General features: G+C 36.1%; 1 protein-coding gene and 1 long non-coding RNA gene across 4 annotated transcripts; both read left to right on the forward strand.

Moving 5' to 3' along the window:
- Positions 1–741: 741 nt before the first annotated feature.
- Positions 742–5,655, forward strand: LOC132623081 (uncharacterized). Of its 3 annotated transcripts, none has more exons than XR_009576095.1 (8): positions 742–910; positions 2,088–2,179; positions 2,269–2,346; positions 3,700–3,794; positions 3,878–3,955; positions 4,317–4,427; positions 4,517–4,594; positions 5,306–5,655. It is a non-coding gene; the product is annotated as an uncharacterized LOC132623081 (long non-coding RNA). The 3 variants fall into 3 exon arrangements; XR_009576094.1 differs by having other exon boundaries at positions 744–910; positions 4,339–4,427; XR_009576093.1 differs by having other exon boundaries at positions 746–910; positions 4,335–4,427.
- Positions 5,656–11,347: 5,692 nt separating this feature from the next.
- Positions 11,348–11,824, forward strand: LOC132621462 (uncharacterized). The gene is made up of 2 exons (XM_060335740.1): positions 11,348–11,462; positions 11,535–11,824. Exons 1-2 carry the CDS (start codon positions 11,391–11,393, stop codon positions 11,787–11,789), a joined length of 327 nt encoding a protein of 108 aa, XP_060191723.1. The 5' UTR covers positions 11,348–11,390; the 3' UTR covers positions 11,790–11,824.
- The last annotated feature ends 10,642 nt before the right edge of the window (positions 11,825–22,466 follow it).

Raw genomic sequence — 22,466 nt, forward strand, 5'->3', positions numbered from 1 at the left:
TGGAAACCCCAGGGAAACCCGCAGCATCTACCTTTTGGGTGCGCACTAGGTAACTTGCTCGCAAACTATAAAGGAGATGTTAACCGCACTAGGCAAGACCGGCTCGCAAACCACACCGGAAATGTAAACTACACTAGGCAAGGCCGGTACGATGAACTCCGATTGAAAAGGATGCTGGTGAGGGGGTCGATCCCAGATCTTCCATGTGGGAAATCACTCACCCGACCAACTCAGCCAACCCTTGCGGGTAACTTTTAGGTTCTTAAACTCAAAAAATGTGCTCTAAATTCGCACCATCTTAAAGTTACATAAAAATACAATAACATGCAAACGTTAATGTCACCTTTAGAGTATATAAAAAAATAAATTATTTGAAATATTAAAAGAAGACTGCTTGTTAAGTGCATGCGTTAGCTAACCACCGCCGCGGAGCCAGAATTTCTATGATGACAATTCGAAAATTGCTAGGACGATGCAATATTATTACTTGTAAAAGAGATTCACACTACTAAAAAAAACAGGATTTCCCGACCTCAAAAAATCGACCTCATGAGGTCGGTAAAGTCGTAATATTTATTTTTCAATTTTTTTAAAAATAAACCGACCTCATGAGGTCGGTAATTTTGTATCAAAATTTGAAAAAATAATGTACCGGCCTCAGTAGGTCCGTAATTTAATAAAAAAATCTGATCAATTCATTTATTAAGTCGGTAAATTTAATAAAAATCTAAACCCTCCTTCTTCTTTTACCTCATTTTTACTTTTGTCACTCTTAAAAATCTAAACCCCCGTCTCTCTCTCTCTTTCCCTTTCTCCACCGCCCTACCCTCGCCCACATCGCCGCTAGCCAGATCTGTCGCCACCAAGCCAAGTCCGGCATCCAGTACGCCATCGCCATCATCTATTCCAGGTATTTTTTTAAATTGTTTGGGATCTAGTTTAGGGTTCTTCAAGACATTTACTTTTTTGCTTCTTTTGTGGGTTTCTCACTGATTTGATTTTATGGGTTAGTGTATTTGGTTGATTATAGTTTCTCTTAGGTTAATTCTGCGTTGGTTTTTTGCTCCCTTTTGTGGGTTTCGTTGATTGTATAGGTTATAGTTAAACGAAATTAATATTAATGAAAAGGGATTACTGTTATATGTTAGTGCATTATTAGTATCTTGTGGGAATCAGCTATGTGAAAATGGGGTTTTGTGTGTTTTGGGGGTTTGGATTTGTAGAGTGAATCTTGGATTGAGTAAAAGATTGGATCTTTTTTGTGGGTTTAGAGATCTAGTAGAGTAAGTGTCGGTCTACTGATTTTTTCATCTTCTGGTACTGTATTTGGATTTGGTTTTTGAGTTCTTTGTAATGAACTTGAATAGAGAGGAATGGATACATAAGATTCATATCTAGACCCCAACGAATTTGGATTTGAGCCATAGTTGATGGATAATTTTGATTTTTAGGGTGCTTTTACCTTGTTTCTAAGTTCAGTAGAAATGGTATTGACTTGCTTACTGAGAGAGTCAGTAAGGTATTGTGTATGTTTAGGTTGTTTGAAGACCAAAATAATTGAAATAGTAGTGGTTGTCAGTTGTCACTTGTCATAGATGAGAGTTTGTAGTTTCCTGAAACTTGAATTTTCAAAGTTGAGTTTTTTGTAGTTGTAGCATTGCTTTGGCAATCCTTTATTTACAATTTGTTTTCTGCTGGATTTGGTGTTTTCTTGAGAATGAGACTATTTCTTTAGAGCTTATTATTAGGGTGCTGCCTTGTAGGATTTTGGTTGGAAATTTGGAAACTTTATAGAGCATGATGGATATTGTTAACAACATAGCTGTTTCTGAAATAGTCATCTTGGGGTAAATGGGTAGACCTAAAAATATCACTAGTGCAGATTTAGCTAATTGTATAATAGTTGTGCTGATATGAAGAAACTAATCGCGTTGCACACATGAAAAAAAAATACATGGCTGATTTCTCACAGCCAAGATTTTCATGCATGTTTATTTCAAGCTGATAATGATTGTGCTAAATATGCTGCTCAAATATGATATAGATGCTTATAGCCATGTACCTGCTTTCAAATGTTAATATAACAGGCGACTTGAAGCCTGGAGCTGAAGTTAAGATTACTGGACCTGTTGGGAAAGAAATGCTCATGCCAAAGGATCCCAATGCTACAGTTGTAATGGTAAATATTGCCAGTGCTCCTTCTTATCACTATAACATCAATATGACCAAGCATAAATTTAATTAGACTTTAATCTTTTCATCTTGCAGCTCGCCACAGGAACTGGAATAGCTCCTTTCCGTGCATTCTTGTGGAAAATGTTCTTTGAGAAGCACGAGGATTACAAGGTACGCCAGAGAAATCATTTTTAACAAATCATTTTTATTGTCAGTTTCATGGACACGCTGAGAAAAGAAAAGGATTTTATTTTGATTATATAATCAATGGAATTTCAAGATGTTAGTCCTTTTGTTGGTCCTGCTATTTTTGAAATTCATCATGCTTCTACCATTCTTTTTCCCGAAAAGCTGTGATTTACTTTTATTAGATTGTCATTTATTTTAATTACATCCTATTGGGAAACTACTTTAGTGGTCTTGTCATTGTTCTACCAGAGTCTTGTAACTGATATGGTACATTCATGGTAAAAAGAAGCAAGGAGAAAACATTTCCTTTTCTAATCCTTTTTTATATGATCTATGTATTTGTTTTGTATGTTATTGCATTCAAAAGTATCATTTGATCTTGTAGAAACTGTCACTGCACAGGTGATGATGGCTAGAAGTGTAGTCTTTTACTTTTTTAGTTTGCAATAAGATGGTTCTTGGACGTCTTTATTATGGGAATAACGCCGAATATCAAGAAAGCAAAACTTGGATGTCGTGCCAGTCTTTGAAGGAACTAACTTATGGAAATATTTCCTTAATTCTTTCGTGTTAGTCCTTGAGAATGTGTTATAGTCAAAATGTCTTTACGGCTCTGGTGGACCTTTTTAAAAGCCTCTCAGTTTTGTAGTGTTAAAAAGTTGATTCTCTACCCTTGGTGCTAGACATTTATGTGCTTTGGCTGTTTCAGTGGTCTATTTATTAACATATCTTTCCTCTGCCCAATTTAGACTTATGCTAGACATACTTCAGTGACGGAAGAAGTATGTAATTGTTGATTGGTTTTTATGGATTTTAGAGTACCAAAACAAAATCCCACTTACTTGATATGATTCAATTTTAACTACCTGGGTTCCTTACTTTGCCATTACTGAACAGAGAACATAATTCACTATGAGCTTTCACACTTGGGTTATATAAAGTTGACTAAGGAAGATCATTGTGAAAAAATTTCCTTTACAGAGATAGGACTTTTTAAGTACTATGTAGTTATTCTGACATATGCATTCTTGATTAACGTAACAAAGCTGACTTGGGCTAGTTATTAAATTACTAAGCTCGATTGGGTGTAATTTAAATTTGCACCGATTGGGTGTAATTTAACTTTGCACCCTGGCCTAGTTATGATCCTTTCATATTTCACTTTATTTACAAAAAAATAAAAGATAAATGGGATTTTCTTATCTGAATAGGTACTGAGATTACAAATTGAAGGGGAAAAAAGGAAGTTTTAATTGAAGAAATGATAAACATATTACTTGTTGCTGATTCTTTGAATTGCTGCATTCACCCCCGAATTTCTTTTACCATTGGCAGGTCACTTTCCACTTAGTCTGGACGTCGTATTGACAATACTTACCTACAAGGTTCTCCTGTAAACATTCGGATAGGCACTAAAGCATTGGTCCCAGGTGATCCTAAGAAAACACACAATGTCGTAACTTTTTTACCACTTCAAAAAACAATTTGCAATAAGAAAAATGTATGATTGCAGATTTTGAGGAAGGAATTAGAGACATGAGACCCTGGGGACAAAAAGGGGATAATCATACTTCCAGAACTAGGACCTCTGGTAAGTTTCTTCAAATTTCCTCCTTAATTGAATTCTTTTATAGTTAGTATCATCTGAAGTTGTTATGGAATAAAGAAGATAAAGCTTGGTCAACTGTGTTTGTTTTGCAAGTCGATGCCTTGTTTCTTTGATGTTTTAAAGAATTGTTTGGATTTCATTTTTTTTAAAACTTTTATCTTCTTTTTTCTTTGTCAGTGAAATGAATGAATGAGATAATATACAATAATTACATGTAATTACTCTTATAATTCTTGCCATGTGTGATTCTAATGTGAGAAAGCCTACATAGGTTCCCTTAGTTGTTTTCATTAATATATTGATGGAGTTTATGCTACCAAGTAAAGTAGTTTGTGAATGTAAGCTTTGTATGACATCCTAGAAAGAAATGAAGCCTAGAGCTGAAGTTAAGATTACTGGACCTGTTGGGAAAGAAATGCTCATGCCAAAGGATCCCAATGCTACAGTTGTAATGGTAAATATTGCCAGTGCTCCTTCTTATCGCTATAACATCAATATGACCAAGCATAGATGTAATTAGACTTTAATCTTTTCATCTTGCAGCTCGCCACAGGAACTGGAATAGCTCCTTTCCGTGCATTCTTGTGGAAAATGTTCTTTGAGAAGCACGAGGATTACAAGGTACGCTAGAGAAATCATTTTTAACAAATCATTTTTATTGTCGGTTTCATGGACACGCTGAGAAAAGAAAAGGGTTCATTGAAATTTTAAGTAAAAACATTCACTTCTATGAACTAAAAAATTCACAAAGAGGTTAGCTTGAGGAGTCATAAGTATTTTATCTGTTGTCATACAATTGGGATAAAAGGGGTACTGTGATGAATGTAATGGTGAAAATACTAAAGTTGACTATTGTATATTGGAAAATTCAATGTTCTTCTATACTATTGACTATAGAGAAGTTATCAGCTGCTCTAGTTAATGTTAGTGCAAAAGAAGACTTAGTTAAGCAGCATGCTAAAGTGGCAGAAGAAGCCGTTGCAAGTATCTTCCACCGTTCCCTTTCTTCCATAAGACTGAATCACACGTAGAATAACGTTTGGAACTTGTTCTGATCAATCATGCATTTTTTTCTGGGATAATTACATTTTTGGACCGCTCTAAAACATAATAGTTGGTAAATGCATAGGTTTTGTATATTAAGTATAAAGATACATATAATCTACATACAATATACATAAATATGCATATAATATACATAATTAGTGTATAGGTTTTGTATATTTTGGTCGGTCCTGTAATTAATTTTTGCTGACGAGCCAAAAATGAAAAAGGCCTTTTTTTCTTTTCTTTTAATCTTGATTAGTTCCATCGTTTTGTAATATTTGGTAGGTTGGGAAAAGTCAGAAAATGAGGTTGCAGTTCTAAAGCAGCAACTTGAGGCAGCTGAGCAGCAGAACTTGACTTTGGATGTTTGCGTCAACCATCTTGATGTTTGCGAGGGGTGAAGTAGTCTAATGTTGTAGACTAACTTAATGTAGATTAGTTTAATGTTTTGTGGATGTTTACAAATGTTGAAGTAGTTTAATGTTGTTTTGATGTTTGCAAAGGTTGAAGTAGCTTAAGTCTCTTGTGAATGTTTGATTGATGTTTTTATTCAACTTTGAAGTAGTTTCAAATTGAATTTGATGTATTGGTGGTTGTAGTATATGTGTTGTAATAGTAGTTTAATGTTTTATGTATTTATAGTAATTTGGTGTGTTGTTGGCAGCTATTTGAGCTGGTTTTAGTTGAAAGTAAAATTATTTTCATCTTGACAGGGGAGCAGCTGGAAAAATAGCTAGGTGCTGCCATTTTTCTTGCAGGGTACCGACCTCATGAGGTCGGTTTTGGGGCCAGACACAAAATACCGACCTCATGAGGTCGGTTTTTTGCAAAATATTTCCAGAAATTGCAAATTACCGACTTCATGAGGTTGGTTTTCTGCAAAAATTTTCAGGGAATTGCAAATTGTCGACCTCATGAGGTCGGTTTTCTACAAAATATTTTCAGAAATTACAAATTACCGACCTCATGAGGTCGGTTTTCTTCAAATTTTTTCAGGGAATTGCAAATTACCGACCTCATGAGGTCGGTATTTCATATAATTAATATCCGACTAAAAAAATATTACCAACCTCATGAGGTCGGTTTTTTGCGACCTCATGAGGTCGGTAATATTTCCGACCCACTTTTTTCCGACCTAATTTTGAGGTCGGTTTTTGTCCAAAACCGACCTCATGAGGTCGGAAATGGCCCTTTTTTCAGGTCGGAAAATACAGTTTTTTTAATATTGTCAATAATGTATAAATATACCAAAAAGTTAATACTTTTTATTTATTTATGCAATATAATTTTTCAATAATTTCAATGGCTCCTTTCTAATAGGAAGCTCCGCCACTACCACACGAGATATATACACTTTCAAAAAGTAATGCCTGTTATTTATGTAGAAGATCGATTGGAACTTCGAAGGATTATAATTCTATTCAAAGAGAAAGTATAATTCTATTTAAAGAGAGCAAGTATAATTATATAATATAACATATAAAAGAGTTAACCTATCTAATTCGGTTGAGTTTTTTTCTAATTATACTGTTGAGCTACATAATACCTCATATTATTTTAGAGAAAAGACATGTTTTGGCCCCTGAACTTGGCACGAAAACTAAGTTTGGCAATTAAACTTAACTTCTGTTTATTTACCCCCCTTAACAAGTTACGTTTTAATTATTTTCCCCCTCTAATGCCCCAGACCAGTTGAGGGCTGGGTAGTGTTAGACACGCGCGATTTTATTGGTCCACGTATTTATTTAATTCCCCAACTTATTTTTACCCGTCCCCACTTAAAAAACCCGACCCATCCCAAACAAAATACCCACTACGGTTCCCAATCGTCATTTTCCCCTTTCCACTACAGATCCAAACCTCCAAACCGATCATTGCAAAGTTAAAAATCCAAAAAATACGTAAATCTTGTCGTTTCTGAGTGATATTGAAGATTAGTTAGCCACAAAGGTACACGATTGTTGTTGTTCTTGTTAGGGTTTGTCTAGATTTGATGTTACTGTTTTTCAGTTGTAAAAAATTTATCTTTAACTTGTTTTTTTTTTTTTTTTTTTTTTTTTTTTTTGGTGTAAATGGTAACTGAATGTTGTAATTTTTCATTTGTTTTTAATTTTAGGTTTTGTGAAGAAAATGGACGATGTGTTTGTGACTTTGAGGTTTAACCACGGAGGTAATTTAGAAAAAACCCCTCATATTAAGTATGTTGGAGGTAGTGTGACAGATTATTTTGATGTTGATCTTGATAAATTCTCTTATTTTGAGCTTGTTTACTATGTTAAAGAAATCGGTTATAATGTTTCATCTTGTTGTGTATATATTAGACCACCTAAATGTCGATATTTAGTAGAAGTTAAAAGTGATAGGGACATTATTGGTATTGCACCTCAATTAAAAAACAGAGATATTGTTGTAATTTTTGTGACTCATCTTGTTGAGGAACCTATTGTGGTCCCCCCCCTGCTCTTCCACCTATTATCCCTGTGGGTGGGGAATCTTTTACTGCTTTTGATAACCCCACATGTGAAGATATAAATGAAAAGGTTGGGGCAGGTGAGGGTAGTCAAACATTTGGGGGTAGTGAAGGCTTAGGGTTTCAAGAGGCTGCTGGTCTTGATGAACCCTTGGGTGGGACTTCAGCTGCTACTGCAGCTACTGCAACTGATGATGATAATGATTCTGACTTAGAAAGTGAGAGTGAATCTGAGGAGTCTGACAATGTAGTGGTAGAGGAAGGTGAAGAAGAAGAATTTGATAGTGATGTCCATGAGGAGGATAGAAATCTAAGGAAAGATATGGTGACTCTAAAATCAAAAAAGAAGAAAGAAAAGGCTAAGAGATCTGAAGGGATAGATTTAGGGCCAAAGGGTGTAGATATGAGACATGATGAATATTTATCTAGGAGTAAGAGTACATTTGAAGGAAAATTGGGTGGGGATGAGCCATTTTATGACTCAGATGATCCAGGTAGCTTTGAAATAGAGACTGATGATGAAGCTGATGACGAAGATGTGGTTGAAAAGCCTACTAAAAAGTCAAGGAGACCAAAAAGAATTAGAAATAGGGTTATTTTTTATCCTAAGTGTAAAGAAATAGTTTGGGAGACTGGTCTTGCATTTGAAAGTGCTAAACAGTTTAGGAAAGCACTTACTAGATATGCAGTTCAAGAACATGTAAAGTTGGATAAATATGTCAATGAACCAACTAGGGTGAGGGTAAAGTGTACTGCTGGTTGTCCATGGTTATTGTTTGCCAGTTTTGATTCTAGAACAAAAGATTTTGTTGTCAAGAATTATAATCCTGTTCACAAGTGCAATGGCACAACAAAGAACAAGTTGGTAAATTCTTTGTATATTTCAGAAAGGTACAGGGACAGAATTATTTCTGAACCTGGCATTAGAATTTTTGAGCTTCAAAATTTGGTAAGAAAGGAATTAGAGGTGTATATTGGTAGGACTGTGGCAAGGAAAGCCAGAAGCATTGTTTTGCAACAAATTATGGGTGACAATGTAGAGGAGTTCAAAAGAATTTTGGATTATAGGGATGAGCTTTTAAGGACTAATCCAGGTATCACATGTGTGGTTAGGCTGAGTGAAGAAACTTTTGAAGGTGGAGTAAAAAGGTTTCAGTCCTTTTACATATGTTTTGATGCCATGAAGAAGGCATTCAAGGCTGGTTGTAGGAGGGCAATTGGGTTGGATGGGTGTTTTTTAAAAGGTGTTAGTAAAGGGCAAATGCTTGTGGCTGTTTGTAAAGATGGAAACAACCAGATGCTACCACTGGCTTGGGCAGTGGTTGAAGTTGAGAATGCTTTTACTTGGAGATGGTTTGTGAACATTCTAAGCCATGATCTTGAGCTTGGAGATGGGACTGGTTTGACAACTCTTTCAGATATGCAAAAGGTAATGTATTCTTGGTTATTGATTTCTGAATTTTTTTCATTCTCTTTAACTTATGCTGCTCTACTGTCACCTAATTTTTTTTTTACATGTTATTGTAGGGTCTGGATATAGCCATTAAGGATTTGCTGCCAAATGCAGAACAAAGAATGTGTGCAAGACATGTGCTTGCCAATTTTTTCAAAAACTGGAAAGGCATAGAGATTAGAAACTGCTTCTGGAGATGTGCTAAGTCCACATATGAGCAGGAGTTGCAACAAAATTTGGATCATATGGAGAAGTTAGGTGATGGAATAAATGGAGATTTGTTGTATTACAACATAGATAGGTGGTCCAAGGTCTACTTTAAATACCTCAGCTGTTGTGATAGTGTTGAAAACAACATGGCCGAGAGTTTTAATTCTTGGATTTTGGGGCCAAGGCACAAGACCATTATCACAATGCTTGAGGAAATTAGGGTCAAAATGATGAGAAGGGTAGGACAACTAAGAGAGTTTTCTGAGACTTGGATAACAAACATCAGCCCAATGGCTTTGAAGGTATTGCAAGAGAACACATCAAAGTCAATGAAGTGTACTCTTGAATGGAATGGTGAATATGACTTTGAGGTCAAGGACAGCTGGGGTAATAAATTCATAGTAAATCTGAACAGCAATACCTGCACTTGTAGATCTTGGATGCTGAAAGGTATTCCTTGCTGTCATGCCATAGCTGCACTTCATTTCAGAAAATTGGAACCTATTCACTATGTTGCACATTGGTACACTAAGGACACTTACCTTAAAACATACAACTCATTCATTCAACCTGTTACTAATATGTCAATGTGGCCAAAGTCAACCAATCCTCCTGTCCTCCCACTTGAGATTAAAAAGCTGCCAGGTAGGCCAAGGAAGTGTAGAAGAAAGGAGCAGACAGAAAACAAGACAGGGAAGCTGTCAAAAAGAGGTGTTGAGATGACCTGCAGCTTGTGCCATGCAAAGGGTCACAATAAGAAGGGTTGTCCTATGAATCCACAATCTGTTAGAGGCAGAGGAATGGCAAGGGGGAGAGGGACAAGTACTAGTTCAACAAGGTCAAGTGTTGGTTCTTCTACAGTACCAAGTAATTCCCAACCAAGTAGAGGAAGGGGAAGACCAAGAGGTTCTACCAAACAGGTAAAACAATTCCTTGCTATTTACTAGTTGATTAAATATTACAGTCTTATATTTAGTCTAACTACTTAAATATGAATTAGGCCAGGGCTGCTGCATTTCAATCTGGAAGGGGTACAAGACAGTCGTCTACATCACAGGTATTACTTAGCTTGTTAAATTACCACTTAATCAATTTTACAATTCTAAGTGTTTGACACCTTAAATGTGACTTAGGCTTCTGATGCAAGTGCATCAGTTCCTGGAAGAGGGGCACCCTTTAAGAGGCCAAGAGTTGTGGGAATGGGAGTGCTTCAAACCCAAAGTGGTTTCAAAATTGTCAATGTAAGTTTGCAACCTCATTAACCATTTAATGCAAACAATCTATCCTAATGGAGATCTATTTTATTAATGCAGCCTGGAATGACAAATCAGTCTGCAACCATGCCTATGAATTCAGCAGTAGTCACTGGTAGTCTTGGACATCACAAACCAAGACCTGGAGGACTAAAATGGAAAAGGAATCCAGCTATAACACAACAAGGTCTTCAACAAATGAGTGGACAAAAGAGAATGAAAACAAGGGCCAAAGCTGCTGAGTTGAACTCTTTAAGTCAAACAAGTTCATCAACTGCCCAGAAATGAAATGGAGAAATGAAGTTGAATTAGTTTAGTCCTGTATGTGTATGTCTTTGGTACTGACTGTTATGCAGCAGTGACTGCAGGTTTTAGTGTTGTATTTGTGAAACAATTATGGTACATTTGTCAATTATGTTTTTGTGAAACATATTAAGCAGCTGTGACTGCAATTTTGCCCTGTATTGACATTCTATTCTTGTAATATTAAGCAGCTGTGACTGCAATCTTGCCCTGTATGACATTCTATTCTTGCAATATTAAGCAGCTGTGACTACAATTTTGCTGTATATTTCCTGGTTTTTTGACAGTTGAGCCTTGCAATGTTGTGTATGACATTAAATGCATAGAGAAGCTGCCCAGCAGTGACTGCAATGTTGTGTATAAATGCAGTAAACTTTTCTGAGCAGTGTACGTTGGACAGTGTACAGATTTGAGCAGTGAAAACACATTGAATGGATGCAAGTGAATGCATTATACAATGAATCTGAGTTAAGGACTTGAGCAGTCAAACACAACATTGAATCTGAATTAGTAAATGATGGTAGTTGGTACTTTAGCAGTCAAACACAATATTAACTATTACCCCCCTAACAATAACACTCAACTCAATTATAAATAGGCATTCTTTCCATCTCACTTTCACTCAACTCAAATAACTCTTTAACAAATATAGTGATATTAAAGAGGCAGCCTTCATCTAAGATGGATGACATTCGTTTGACCGCATGTTTTGACAAAGAATTGACGAAATCGTACGTCGAAAAAGACGATTTCGTAAGTGTTGTCGTATTATATATTTTCAATTGTTCTTTTACCTCTTTTGGTAATAACATGTTTTTTTGGCAGATCCTTCCAACTGACATACTGGAATTTCTTCCAGAATCCGACAAGGACGCTATTGTTCGTTACGACGATCATGAGTATAATATGAAATACAAGGTTGGCGTATACACGCGCCTCGCTCAAGGCTGGAAAGCCTTCATTGATGCTACCGGATTAGGGATAGGAGATGTGTTGTGTTTTAAGGCATGTTTAGATGAGAACCGCATAGTGTTTTTTGTTCATGTAAAGGAGGATCCGGAGATCGTAATGATAGATTAGGTCTCCAGATTCTCTATTTAAAGTAATTTATATAAATTTTCTCGACTTTGGCTATCATTTTCAAGGTAATATTTTCCATAACAACAAAATTCTTCAACAAGAGCATAAAGTTCTTCCATGACATTTACATTACAACAAGAGCATGAAGTTCTTAAATTACCTACTACGCGATTACAACATACAACATACAACATAAATTCAGTTGATTAAGGAAACCGCCAAAAAGCCAATAAATATTCCCCACGAAATCAAAAGCAACATCCTTGTATTTGCAAGTTTCTCCTCCAAATTTAGAACTTTTTTCAAGTCAAATTGTTGTTTACTCTTCAAGCCAATTAATTCCTCCTTCATTTTGTTCACTTCAATTAGATGTCTAGCCTGAATGGCAATTAATTCTTCTTGCAATTTGTCCCTTTCGATCTTGACCGCATCTAACGACGACGTCAAATTTTGAACATTATTCCACTGAATCTCAGGGAACAATTCATCTTCCCATTCCCAAAATCCACAAGAGCTGCCCTTAGGCTTCGGACATTTGTAGAATTTCCGTCCGGGATTACTAAGAGTCGATGAAGTGAGGTGTTTTGCAATGGTCCCACAATTACATTTTACGTGAGATGAACAGCTACCTTGAGACATTTATGAACCCACAATATTTTCGAATTACCACAAAGAGTGATTATGGACAGAAATTTGGAGGACAAATTTGGTGGAGAAATTTCGTGGAGGAAGAATACATATATGAAGGAGCAATGGTGTGAGCAAGAGGAATTTCATGAATGGAGGAAAAAACAAATGGGGCTGGTGTGATGAAGATGAAGATGAAGAACTAGGGTTCTAAAGGGTGGTGGGTTGGGTGGGATTAAAGGGGGAACAGTATTATAACCGTTACCCCGTCGATTTTATTTTTTTAAAAAAAAAGTTCACAACAAATTAATTAACGTGCGGCTGAGGAACTGTCAAACACGCGCCCAGGTCTGGGACATTAGAGGGGGAAAATAATTAAAACGTAACTTGTTAAGGGAGGTAAATAAATATAAGTTAAGTTTAATTGTCAAACTGAGTTTTCGTGCCAAGTTTAGGGGCCAAAACATGTCTTTTCTCATTATTTTACCGCCACATTGAAGTATATATTATATTAGAGCATTAAAAAAGGTTTACTAAAGTCTCGACTCTTGAGTAATAGAGATTTTTTATTAGCTGCATGAATTCCTTTGCATTGTCCATTTTTGTGACTTCTGATCTTAATATATTATAGGCATTCTAGTGTATTTTTTTAAAAAGAAGTAAAACTACGTTGACATACTGTTATATATTTGTACATTTGAGTTGGTGATGTGTTAACATCAGAGTGGATTCGTAACTCTTCTCATTTGATTGCTAACAAACAAATATTTACGCGGAGTATATAGACTCAATTATTAAATCTACCATCTTATTCCGTGATTTCAATTATTTGTTTTTCACATTCAAAAATTTGTCGCGAACTGTTATGCAGTTTAAAAAAGACAACACTTCCTCTGTCCATTTTTACTTGTCCTATACATTAAAAATATATGTCATTTTTTTACTTGTCCAATTTAAAAAATCAAGAGATAATTTACTATTTCATACCCATTTTATCGTTATTATCAATTATTGAGTTGAAAACTTCAAAAAAATTATTAGTGGCTATATTTAATTGATTTCAATCATTAGATGATTTAGTAATAATTAAGGGTGATAAAATAAAATTGTCATTCTATTTATGGCTCCTTCAAAGGTGTGCCAAGTAATAGAGGACAAGTAAAATGGACAGAGGGAAAAATTATTTTGTTCTAAAATAAATTTTTGTAGCCCCTCTATGTTTTCTAAGACAAACTTTTGCAGTGAATGACGTGACATGTTGGGAGTTGTCATGTGAATTCAACGCCCTAAGAATGCATTTACACTGGTTTATAAATTCCACATTAAATATTAGAAATAAGTCTCGGTTAACACAATGTTTTCTTGTCTCCGAATCTAGATTGGTCTCAAAACTCAATTGGTGTGTAATGCCATATTTCCTCATGTCAGCTCAGCTACTGAATAGAACTTGACCTAGCTACCAAATAAATCATACTACTACTACACAACAATAACAATAATTAAAACTCAGTCTCAAATAGTTGAAATCGGTTATATGAATCCTCACTTATCATATTTCTCAATCTGTATTATGATAAGGATTAATTATGAATTGACTGCTAACCCATCGCAAACCTGTATCCCTCCTCTTTTATCCGAATTTGGGATTGATAATGTGAACAAGCTGTCACACTCACAAAAGATCGGAATTACCCAAATAAATATGTCACAACTTTATGTAATTAAATTTGAATTTTGTATTCTAGCAATATAGGGTATCCAAAATTCTTGATAAAGTTTTATTTTGTACGAGTTAGAGGTGAAACTATACCAAGAAAACAAAAAGTCGAGATGCTTTGCTAATACAGGAATAAGTCCCTAGGCATTGCCCCAATGAAGAAGTCAACTTGCCTAGTACAGGAATTATTCATGCCATATTGGTCAGTTCATATGCAGAAGAGCTACCAAAACTGAAGAGTCTCGAAAATAAATGTCATATATATATCTGTGTTGTTCACGAGCTGAACCAAAAGGACGGGGGTCACCCACCATATGTCATTCTACAGATAACAGAAGGCCCTGAGAAGCTGAGTGGTGGGTGTTAACTTAACTATCCCCTGCATGTATTAATTGATTTATGTTATATACACTGTATGTACAGTTTAATTGTGGTAGCATGTTTCTAACATTTTATCAAGTTATACTTAATGTTTATGAGTACTTACTAGTTTAATCTGTGATAGCATGTTTCTAACATTTTATCAAGTTGTACTTAACTAATGTTTTTGAGTATATAGACTTACTAGTAATTCTCTTATAAAGAACTTGTTGATGCCTCACTTATGAGTTCATATAACGATCTTAAGTCAATAAACAATAATATATAATTAAATTTATAATAAAATACTTATAGATATTTAGTGACTGAATATGTGTACATGTGAAAACTACTGAGTCCACATAATCCAAAATAACTACGGTAGATCCGCCTTTGGTTGACAATATACTAAATAAATAAGTGTACACTAGTAGTTTAACATTTGGATTAGGTTATCACACAATTCAATATGACAGAGTAGGTGTAGCTAGGTCATGATATGCCGTCCTTGATTTAAGTCATATCACCGCCGCCCCCCCCCCCCCCCCCCCCCCCCCCCCACCCCCTCCCCCCCAACCCTTTTTTTTTTTTTTTTACGTATTCGGCTTATGAAAGAAAAAAAAAACGTATTTTACCTATAAAAAGAATTATACCGAGGCATGTAGAACATATAACTAATAAACAAAGTGTATACTACTACTGCTATTTACTAATAGCTTAAATTTTAGATGAGATTAATTTAATTTAACCTCTGCCCGGTGCATAAAACTTCAGCTCCGTCCCAATTTATATTGTTTGATACTTTGATTCCTTCTTGGTGGCTCTGAACAGTTAGTTTGGCATTAAATTTCTGGGGTAGTGGCCTATGCCTATATGCGATCCCTCTCTGCTTCACTGCTCCCCCATTCATAAATGTAGTGAATGCATTTATGTATGACAGAGATTAAAAAGAAGTGAGTCCCCTCCCTCTTCTCATTTATGGTTATAATAACCTCATAACTGTACAATAGGAGTGAGCTAATATCACCGTCCTCACGGGGAGCCCAAGACTTTTGTAACCCCAAAATAAATTTTACAATAGGAGTGAGCTAATATCACCGTCCTCACGGGGAGCCCAAGACTTTTGTAACCCCAAAATAAATTTTTGGAACCAAAATAACCCATTAAAAAAAAAAGAACGTAAATAAGCTTCACACATAGATTATGTGCGTAAAAGGACCAAAGTGTAGTTTTACACTAAAGTCCTTTTACGCACAGAATATGTGCGTAAAAGAGCCAAATACCCCACCCCAGCTTTATTCTTTGGAAATCAAACTGAAAATTAAGTTTTTTTTCATACTTTGACTGAAAATTAGTCACGTTTCAAAACACCGGAATATAAATATTTTATATAGAACTTAATATCTTTTTTAGCGTACAATAATGTCGGCTCATTACATCAGGTATTCCTATATGTTTGGATCGTCGTTTTAGGGGTTGTAAAGTGCTCCGAAGTAAGTTTGGAAACTTGTTATCTTTAAGTTTTTTTTTTTTTTGTTACTTTGACCGAAGATTAGTCACGTTTCAAAACGTCGGAATATAAATATTTTATATAGAACTTAATATTTTTTTTAGCTTACAATAATGTCGTCTCATTACATCAAGTATACATATATGTTTGGATCGTCGTTTTAGGGGTTGAACTGCTCCGAAGTAAGTTTGGAAACTTGTTATCTTTAAGTTTAATTGTCATATTTTATAGGGTTTTAATTAATCTAGGACGTCGCATGAGTTATTAACAATCGACAATAAATACTAAAATAACTAATTATCATTAAAAAAAAATAATACCCAAAAATATATATAATATTAACATAAAATGTACATTTTATTTACAAATACACAATCTCCTAACGCCTAAGGCCAACCCCACTACCCTCACTATCATCAGGATCCTCTCTCCTCCTTTTAATGACAGGATGATCTATGCCATGATCATCCTTTCTTCCCTTCTTCAGGCCCTTGGTCCTGTGGGAGACGGCGGCGGTCTCCACCTGAGTAGCCTCTGTAGATGCCTCGGAAGATGACTCAATCGGAGGAGACTAGACCACAGGAGCAGAAGAATGAACCTGAAATAACATATAAATAATTTAATGTTTCATAAACTAAACATGAAATAACATATAAACAATTATTTACTAAATTATTTCTTTGTAAAAAAATAAACCTGTGTGTCGACGGCCTCCTGAGATGGCTGGTCAGAGGGCTCCTTAGCTGGCTCCTCAACTGTCTCCTGAGCGCTACCAGAGCTGTAGCTGGAGGTGGAGACGAGTTAATCTGGACAAGCGGAGACGGGTCCACAGGCGCAGAAGAATGAACCTATAATACATGTAAATAATTTAGTTTAGATTAATAAAATAATTAATTAATATATTATTTTATTGTAAAAAAAAACCTGTGTGTTGACGGGCTCCTGAAATGGCATGTGAGAGGGCTCCTGAGCGGCCCGCAGAGCCGGTGATGCAGATGGTGCCATAGGCCCGGCTGTAGAACGAAGAAAGTAGTCATCGAAAATAATATCCAAGTCCTCATCTCCGCCTCCCATATGTAGATCACCAATTGGCACCTGCGGAAATGATGCCCAAGGATCATAATGTGGTAACATCTCTGGTGCATATCCAGGTCTCTGTGAAGTTAACGGTTTGGAAGAAGAAGGGGTATCTGTAGCCAACGGAGCCTGACGAGCTATATCGCCAGGCTCATCTATTAGACCTCCGCCAGCCCGACCACCTCCGCCAGCCAGATCACCTCTGCCAGCCCGCCCATCTCTATCATCCCTACCACCCTCAGGAACACCCTCTGGTACATCCTCATTGACACGATGCCGCTCCTGTGCCTGTGTCATACCAGTGTCAGTAAGATGAATTATTCGTGCCGCATATGCCGCTATCCCGGGGTTGGTGGACTCCGTAAGGGGAATGCTCTCATGGCGTATCATCAGAGTCATCCGTAGCTGCATATATTTGCAAATTTTAAGAATTGAATAAATTCATAAATTAATACATAATAAGACGACGATTGAATAAACTTACCAGCGCCTCGTACGCTCCTGAGAGTGATGCATATCCTCGGCCATCAAGACGCGGCGTCGAGGGGTTGGCAATCAAGGAGCGAGTGATATGCATGTACCAAGTCATGTACTCATGGACCGGAGTGTCATGTCCGACCGCCGCTAGAGTCGTCATCCTCGCGTTCCATGCATTGACTTCCTGGTGCATACGCGCTCGCCATGCCGCACTGTCAATCGAACGCTCGTCCCTGGTGTAGTGGTAGTGCTCCTAATGTGTAGCCGCGGGTATGTTCTGCACATGCCCAAACTGCCGTAATACACGGTCGGATGCGTGATGCTCAACGATGTCCATATGGATTAAAGGACACCGTGCAGTCCACATGTGCTCACCAGCCCTACAAAACGCCGGCAACTGACCTAAAATCTGATCATACAGCGTCCATATGAAAGCCTATAAGAGGATTTCAACTAGTTAACAATAAAAGACTAACAAAAATAACAAACTAATGTTAAATAAAAAAAACTTACCTCGGGCGCCGTCTTGCGGTCTAACTGATCCCTAAACGGGAGAATGACATGGTGCGTCTCCACACCTCTGGTACGGCCTCGCGACCATCTCCGCGCGTATGCCATATCCTTAGCAACATACACTACTAAAAAACTGCCAAAAATCAACGGACAACCGACTCCCTGCGTCGGTTTTTTACATTTCTAATTTTTTTTAATTATTTTAATTAGAAAACCGACGTCGCACGTCGATTTTATTAAAAAAATAATAATAATTAATATAAAACCGACGGACGACGTCGGTTTTATTTTAAAAAATATTTTAAATAATATGCAATTCAATTTGTTTTTTTTTTAAATAATAAACTATTTTTTTTTTTAGGAAACCGTTTTGCCCTTAATGACGACCACTAAAATCTCACGGCAAATTCAAGATGCCAAGTTCCAGAAAGAATTCGATGAAATGATATATAACTCTTCACAACAAGATTGATACGGTGACCAGTGACCTTGTAACAAGACTATGAAATGATAATATAAAAATAAAATGATAACCTTTAATATTCGATCACATAGTATTAGAAACTCCTTACTATGGACAATTACATGCATTGCAGGTAATATTAACTGCACAATAATGTTAAAAGATTATACTTCATCGGTGCATGAAAGTTAAACTTTTTACATGGGATTTCGTATATATTAATGGACAACTTACCATATCTAGCATGTTACACTCCAATATTATGTTGGGCAAAACCAATTCAAAGATATTCTCAACATGATATTAATAATGTTAATTTAAGATCAAGCTTGCACGACTTTTTGGCTTCCTTTTCTTATTAATTCCCACGTGAGGCTTTTTTCGCATATCCAATAGACTGCTACGAAAATTACCTGATATTGGATTTAGTTTTAAATAATTGATAGCATTATTTAAAATGTCAGTATTTATGCTACTTTAAACTTCCACGTTGACTTGCACCTCTCTTGATGAGAAACTCTAATTGAAACACAAATATGTCTCAATTATATTGTTAATAAATATATGAGTGAATAAGTTAAAACTCCCTTAAACTATCATTATATTGTGAGTTTCATATCTAAATTACTGAGTGTTCGCCCCCTAGACTATAACTCCCTTTTAGATTAAAACCCCCTCGGTTGAATATTATGTGGCAAAATGTTTGGGATTACTTGCTGAGAGGCTTGTAGGAGATGAAATAAGTGTTCAAACTGAGTCCAAACGGCACAATGATTTCATGGTAGTTTAGAGGGTTATGTGAACAACTAATAGTTTAGATATGAAAGTTGCAAAACGATTGTAGTTTAGGGGAATTTTAACCTATCAACTCACATTTTTTTCCACATTTACTGTCACTTGGAACTCTTTGGACAACTTTTGAAGCGTGATGTTCACATAACATGTCATATTCCTTCGAGGAGTATTTTAATATGAGATTATGATGGTTTAAGAAAATTCTATTAACATCCAATAATTATAATTTAAGTATCTTATTTTATGTGAAAGTGTTTGACTAGCACAAAATTTAAGAAATAAAAGAATTTTTTTTGAAATTTATGCCCTAAAACAAACAATAGAAATTTGTGCCGTTAAAAATCATTTCATTAAAGATAAAAAGATCAATTTAAAATTTAATTATTACTATATGGAGAAAGATCATTCTTTTTTAAACTAACAAAAAAACAAGAGTGTCATGCAAATTCGGAAGGAGGGAGTAATTATTTAAAGATTTTTGACCTATTCTAGAGGCAGGGACCCACCTCTAGTAAAGACTGGTCGATAGATTTAACCGGCCCGCCCCTCGCAAGGAAAAGTAACATAAAAAGAGTTAGCAGAGCAAGTGACAGAATGGTCCATAGGGTACGTAATTAAACTGGTAAGAACAAATAGAGTCTAACGTAAATAAATAAATAAATTATAGCACTACCTCCAAACAAACAAACAAGGGCAAAGGGCCAAATATACCCCTGTACTATGAGAAAAAGGTCAAATATGCCCCTACCGTTATACTATGGGATCAATTATAACCCTCATCCGTTAAAGTTGTTCAAGGTGGACATTCAATCCTACGTGACACTAACATTTGATGAGGTGAATGTCATGTGACATGCCACCTCAGCGCCTTAACCCCTACCTCCACTATTAAAATTTTCTTACCCTTCACCACTATTGCCGCCACATTTTCAAAATAAGGCCCGTAATGATGAACCCCTATGCAGAACTCCTCAACTGCCTTTTTCAGTGGATAAGGTTCTTGATTTGCCCTAAAAATGGAATTGAAAAAATGCCATAAAGAGACCAATGTGTCCTTCGGGTTATGGGCTACGCAAACAATTTTGCAGTTTGTATTCTTGACAGAATCTGGACGAAAATTGAAAGGCAAATGTGTGTGTAAAAGTCTTCTAGATGACGAGCATATAGATCAGGAGTTGGTTTTGTGGAGTAAATAGAGGACTCAATGGTCTGAACATGGAATTAGGGAGTCTTTAGTTAACAGATCTTTGTACTCGGGAATATTATGTTTCTGGTGCAACTTTAGCGGCGGTAATGGTGATGGTGGCAATAGTGGTGGAGGGTAAGAAAATTTTAATGGTGGAGATAGAATGGTTAAGGCGCTGAGGTGGCATGCTACGTGGCATCCACCTCATCAAATGTTAGTGCCACGGTCCACCTTGGACAACTTTAACGGATGAGGGGTATAATTGATCCCATAGTATAACGGCAGGATCATATTTGAACACAAAGTATAACGAGGCATATATTTGACCCTTTTCTCATAGTACAGGGGTATATTTGGCCCTTTCCCGAACAAACAATCAAGGAAAAAGGGAAATAAAAGGATAGCCCATGACGGAGCCCAAGACTTTTGTAACCCCAAAATAAATTTTTGGAACCAAAATAACCCATTAAAAAAAAAATGTAAGTAGGCTTCATGCACAGATTATGTGCGTAAAAGGACCAAAGTGTAGTTTTACACTAAAGTCCTTTTACGCACAGAATATGTGCGTAAAAGAGCCAAATATATCGGGCCCGTCGTCTTCCCCACTGGTCCCCCCGAATTCGAAAAATAAAATGAAAATCAGCCATTAAAGGTCTCTTTCCGAGGTCCCACGCGATCAAAAACATCGTTTTCTTTGATTTCCAACCCAAAAGTGGTATATTGAAGTCTAGGAATAAGTGCAATAAAGCGGCGTATAATTCAATTCAAAAACTAAAAATCAAAGCTTCAATCAAGGTATTTCACTACGATGTTTCTATTACATTATTAACCTAAGCATTACTATGTGGACGAAAAAAATACTTTTACGCACTTTTTTTGTGCGTAAAAGGGCTGTTTTCAGCCCGTTTTTCATTTTTTTTTCTTCATTTGTTGTTAATTGTTAATTGGAAGGGGAGCCTTGGCGTAACTGGTAAAGTTGCTGGCATGTGACCAGGAGGTCACGAGTTCGAGCCGTGGAAACAGCCTCTTGCAGAAATGCAAAGTAAGGCTGCGTACAATAGACCCTTGTGGTCCGGCCCTTTCCCGGACCCTGCGCATAGCGGGAACTTAGTGCACCGGGCTTCCCTTGTTGTTAATTGTTAATTTATTAACCTAAGCATTGCTATTGTGTGAATATGGACAACAACAAAATTTACGCACTTTTTTTGTGCGCAAAAGGGTTGTTTTCAGCCCGTTTTTTAATTATTTTTTTTTGTTTAGTTGTTGTTAATTTGTTAATTTTTTATTAGTTGCTTATTTAGTATTTGGTAATTGTTAGATTAGTTATTTCAATTGTTAGACTAGCTAATTATTTTTTTAGTTTTTGTTAAGCCAATTGTTTATTTGTTAATTATTTGATTAGTTAGTTTCTTGCTTTATTTAATAATTATATGCTAATTAATTTTTTATTATTTGATTAGTTAGTTAATTGTTTATTTATTAATTATATGCTAATTGTTTGCTAGCTAATTGTTAATTTATTTATTTGCTAATTAGAAATTGAAAATCCTTAGTTTAGGATTCAATCCTTTGTATAATTTCTCGGTAAAAGATTACATAACTAATACTATGTATTAGAGATTAATTAAAAAAATAATGATTAATTTAAAATGCGTAAAAAATATACCACTTTAATCCTTACTTGATTTATTAATGATTAATTTAAAATGCCTAAAATAGATAGGACACCACCATGGAGCAGGGACCCTTCGACAACAGAGAGGTACTTTATCTACAACATGAGCATAGGTCCCAGTATGTATGGGATGCACCGGTATCCTCTAGTAGAGTGGTCCGGACCCGTTTGGGGGAGTCAGCATGGGATATTCTAGAGGATATTCCCCCACATACCCGTGTCATAGATATACTACGTCGGGGCGGTATCTACCGGTGTATCGAGGTTGGTCGGCTTG

The sequence above is a fragment of the Lycium barbarum genome, chromosome 12 (assembly GCF_019175385.1).
Source record: "Lycium barbarum isolate Lr01 chromosome 12, ASM1917538v2, whole genome shotgun sequence".
NCBI lineage: Eukaryota > Viridiplantae > Streptophyta > Magnoliopsida > Solanales > Solanaceae > Lycium > Lycium barbarum.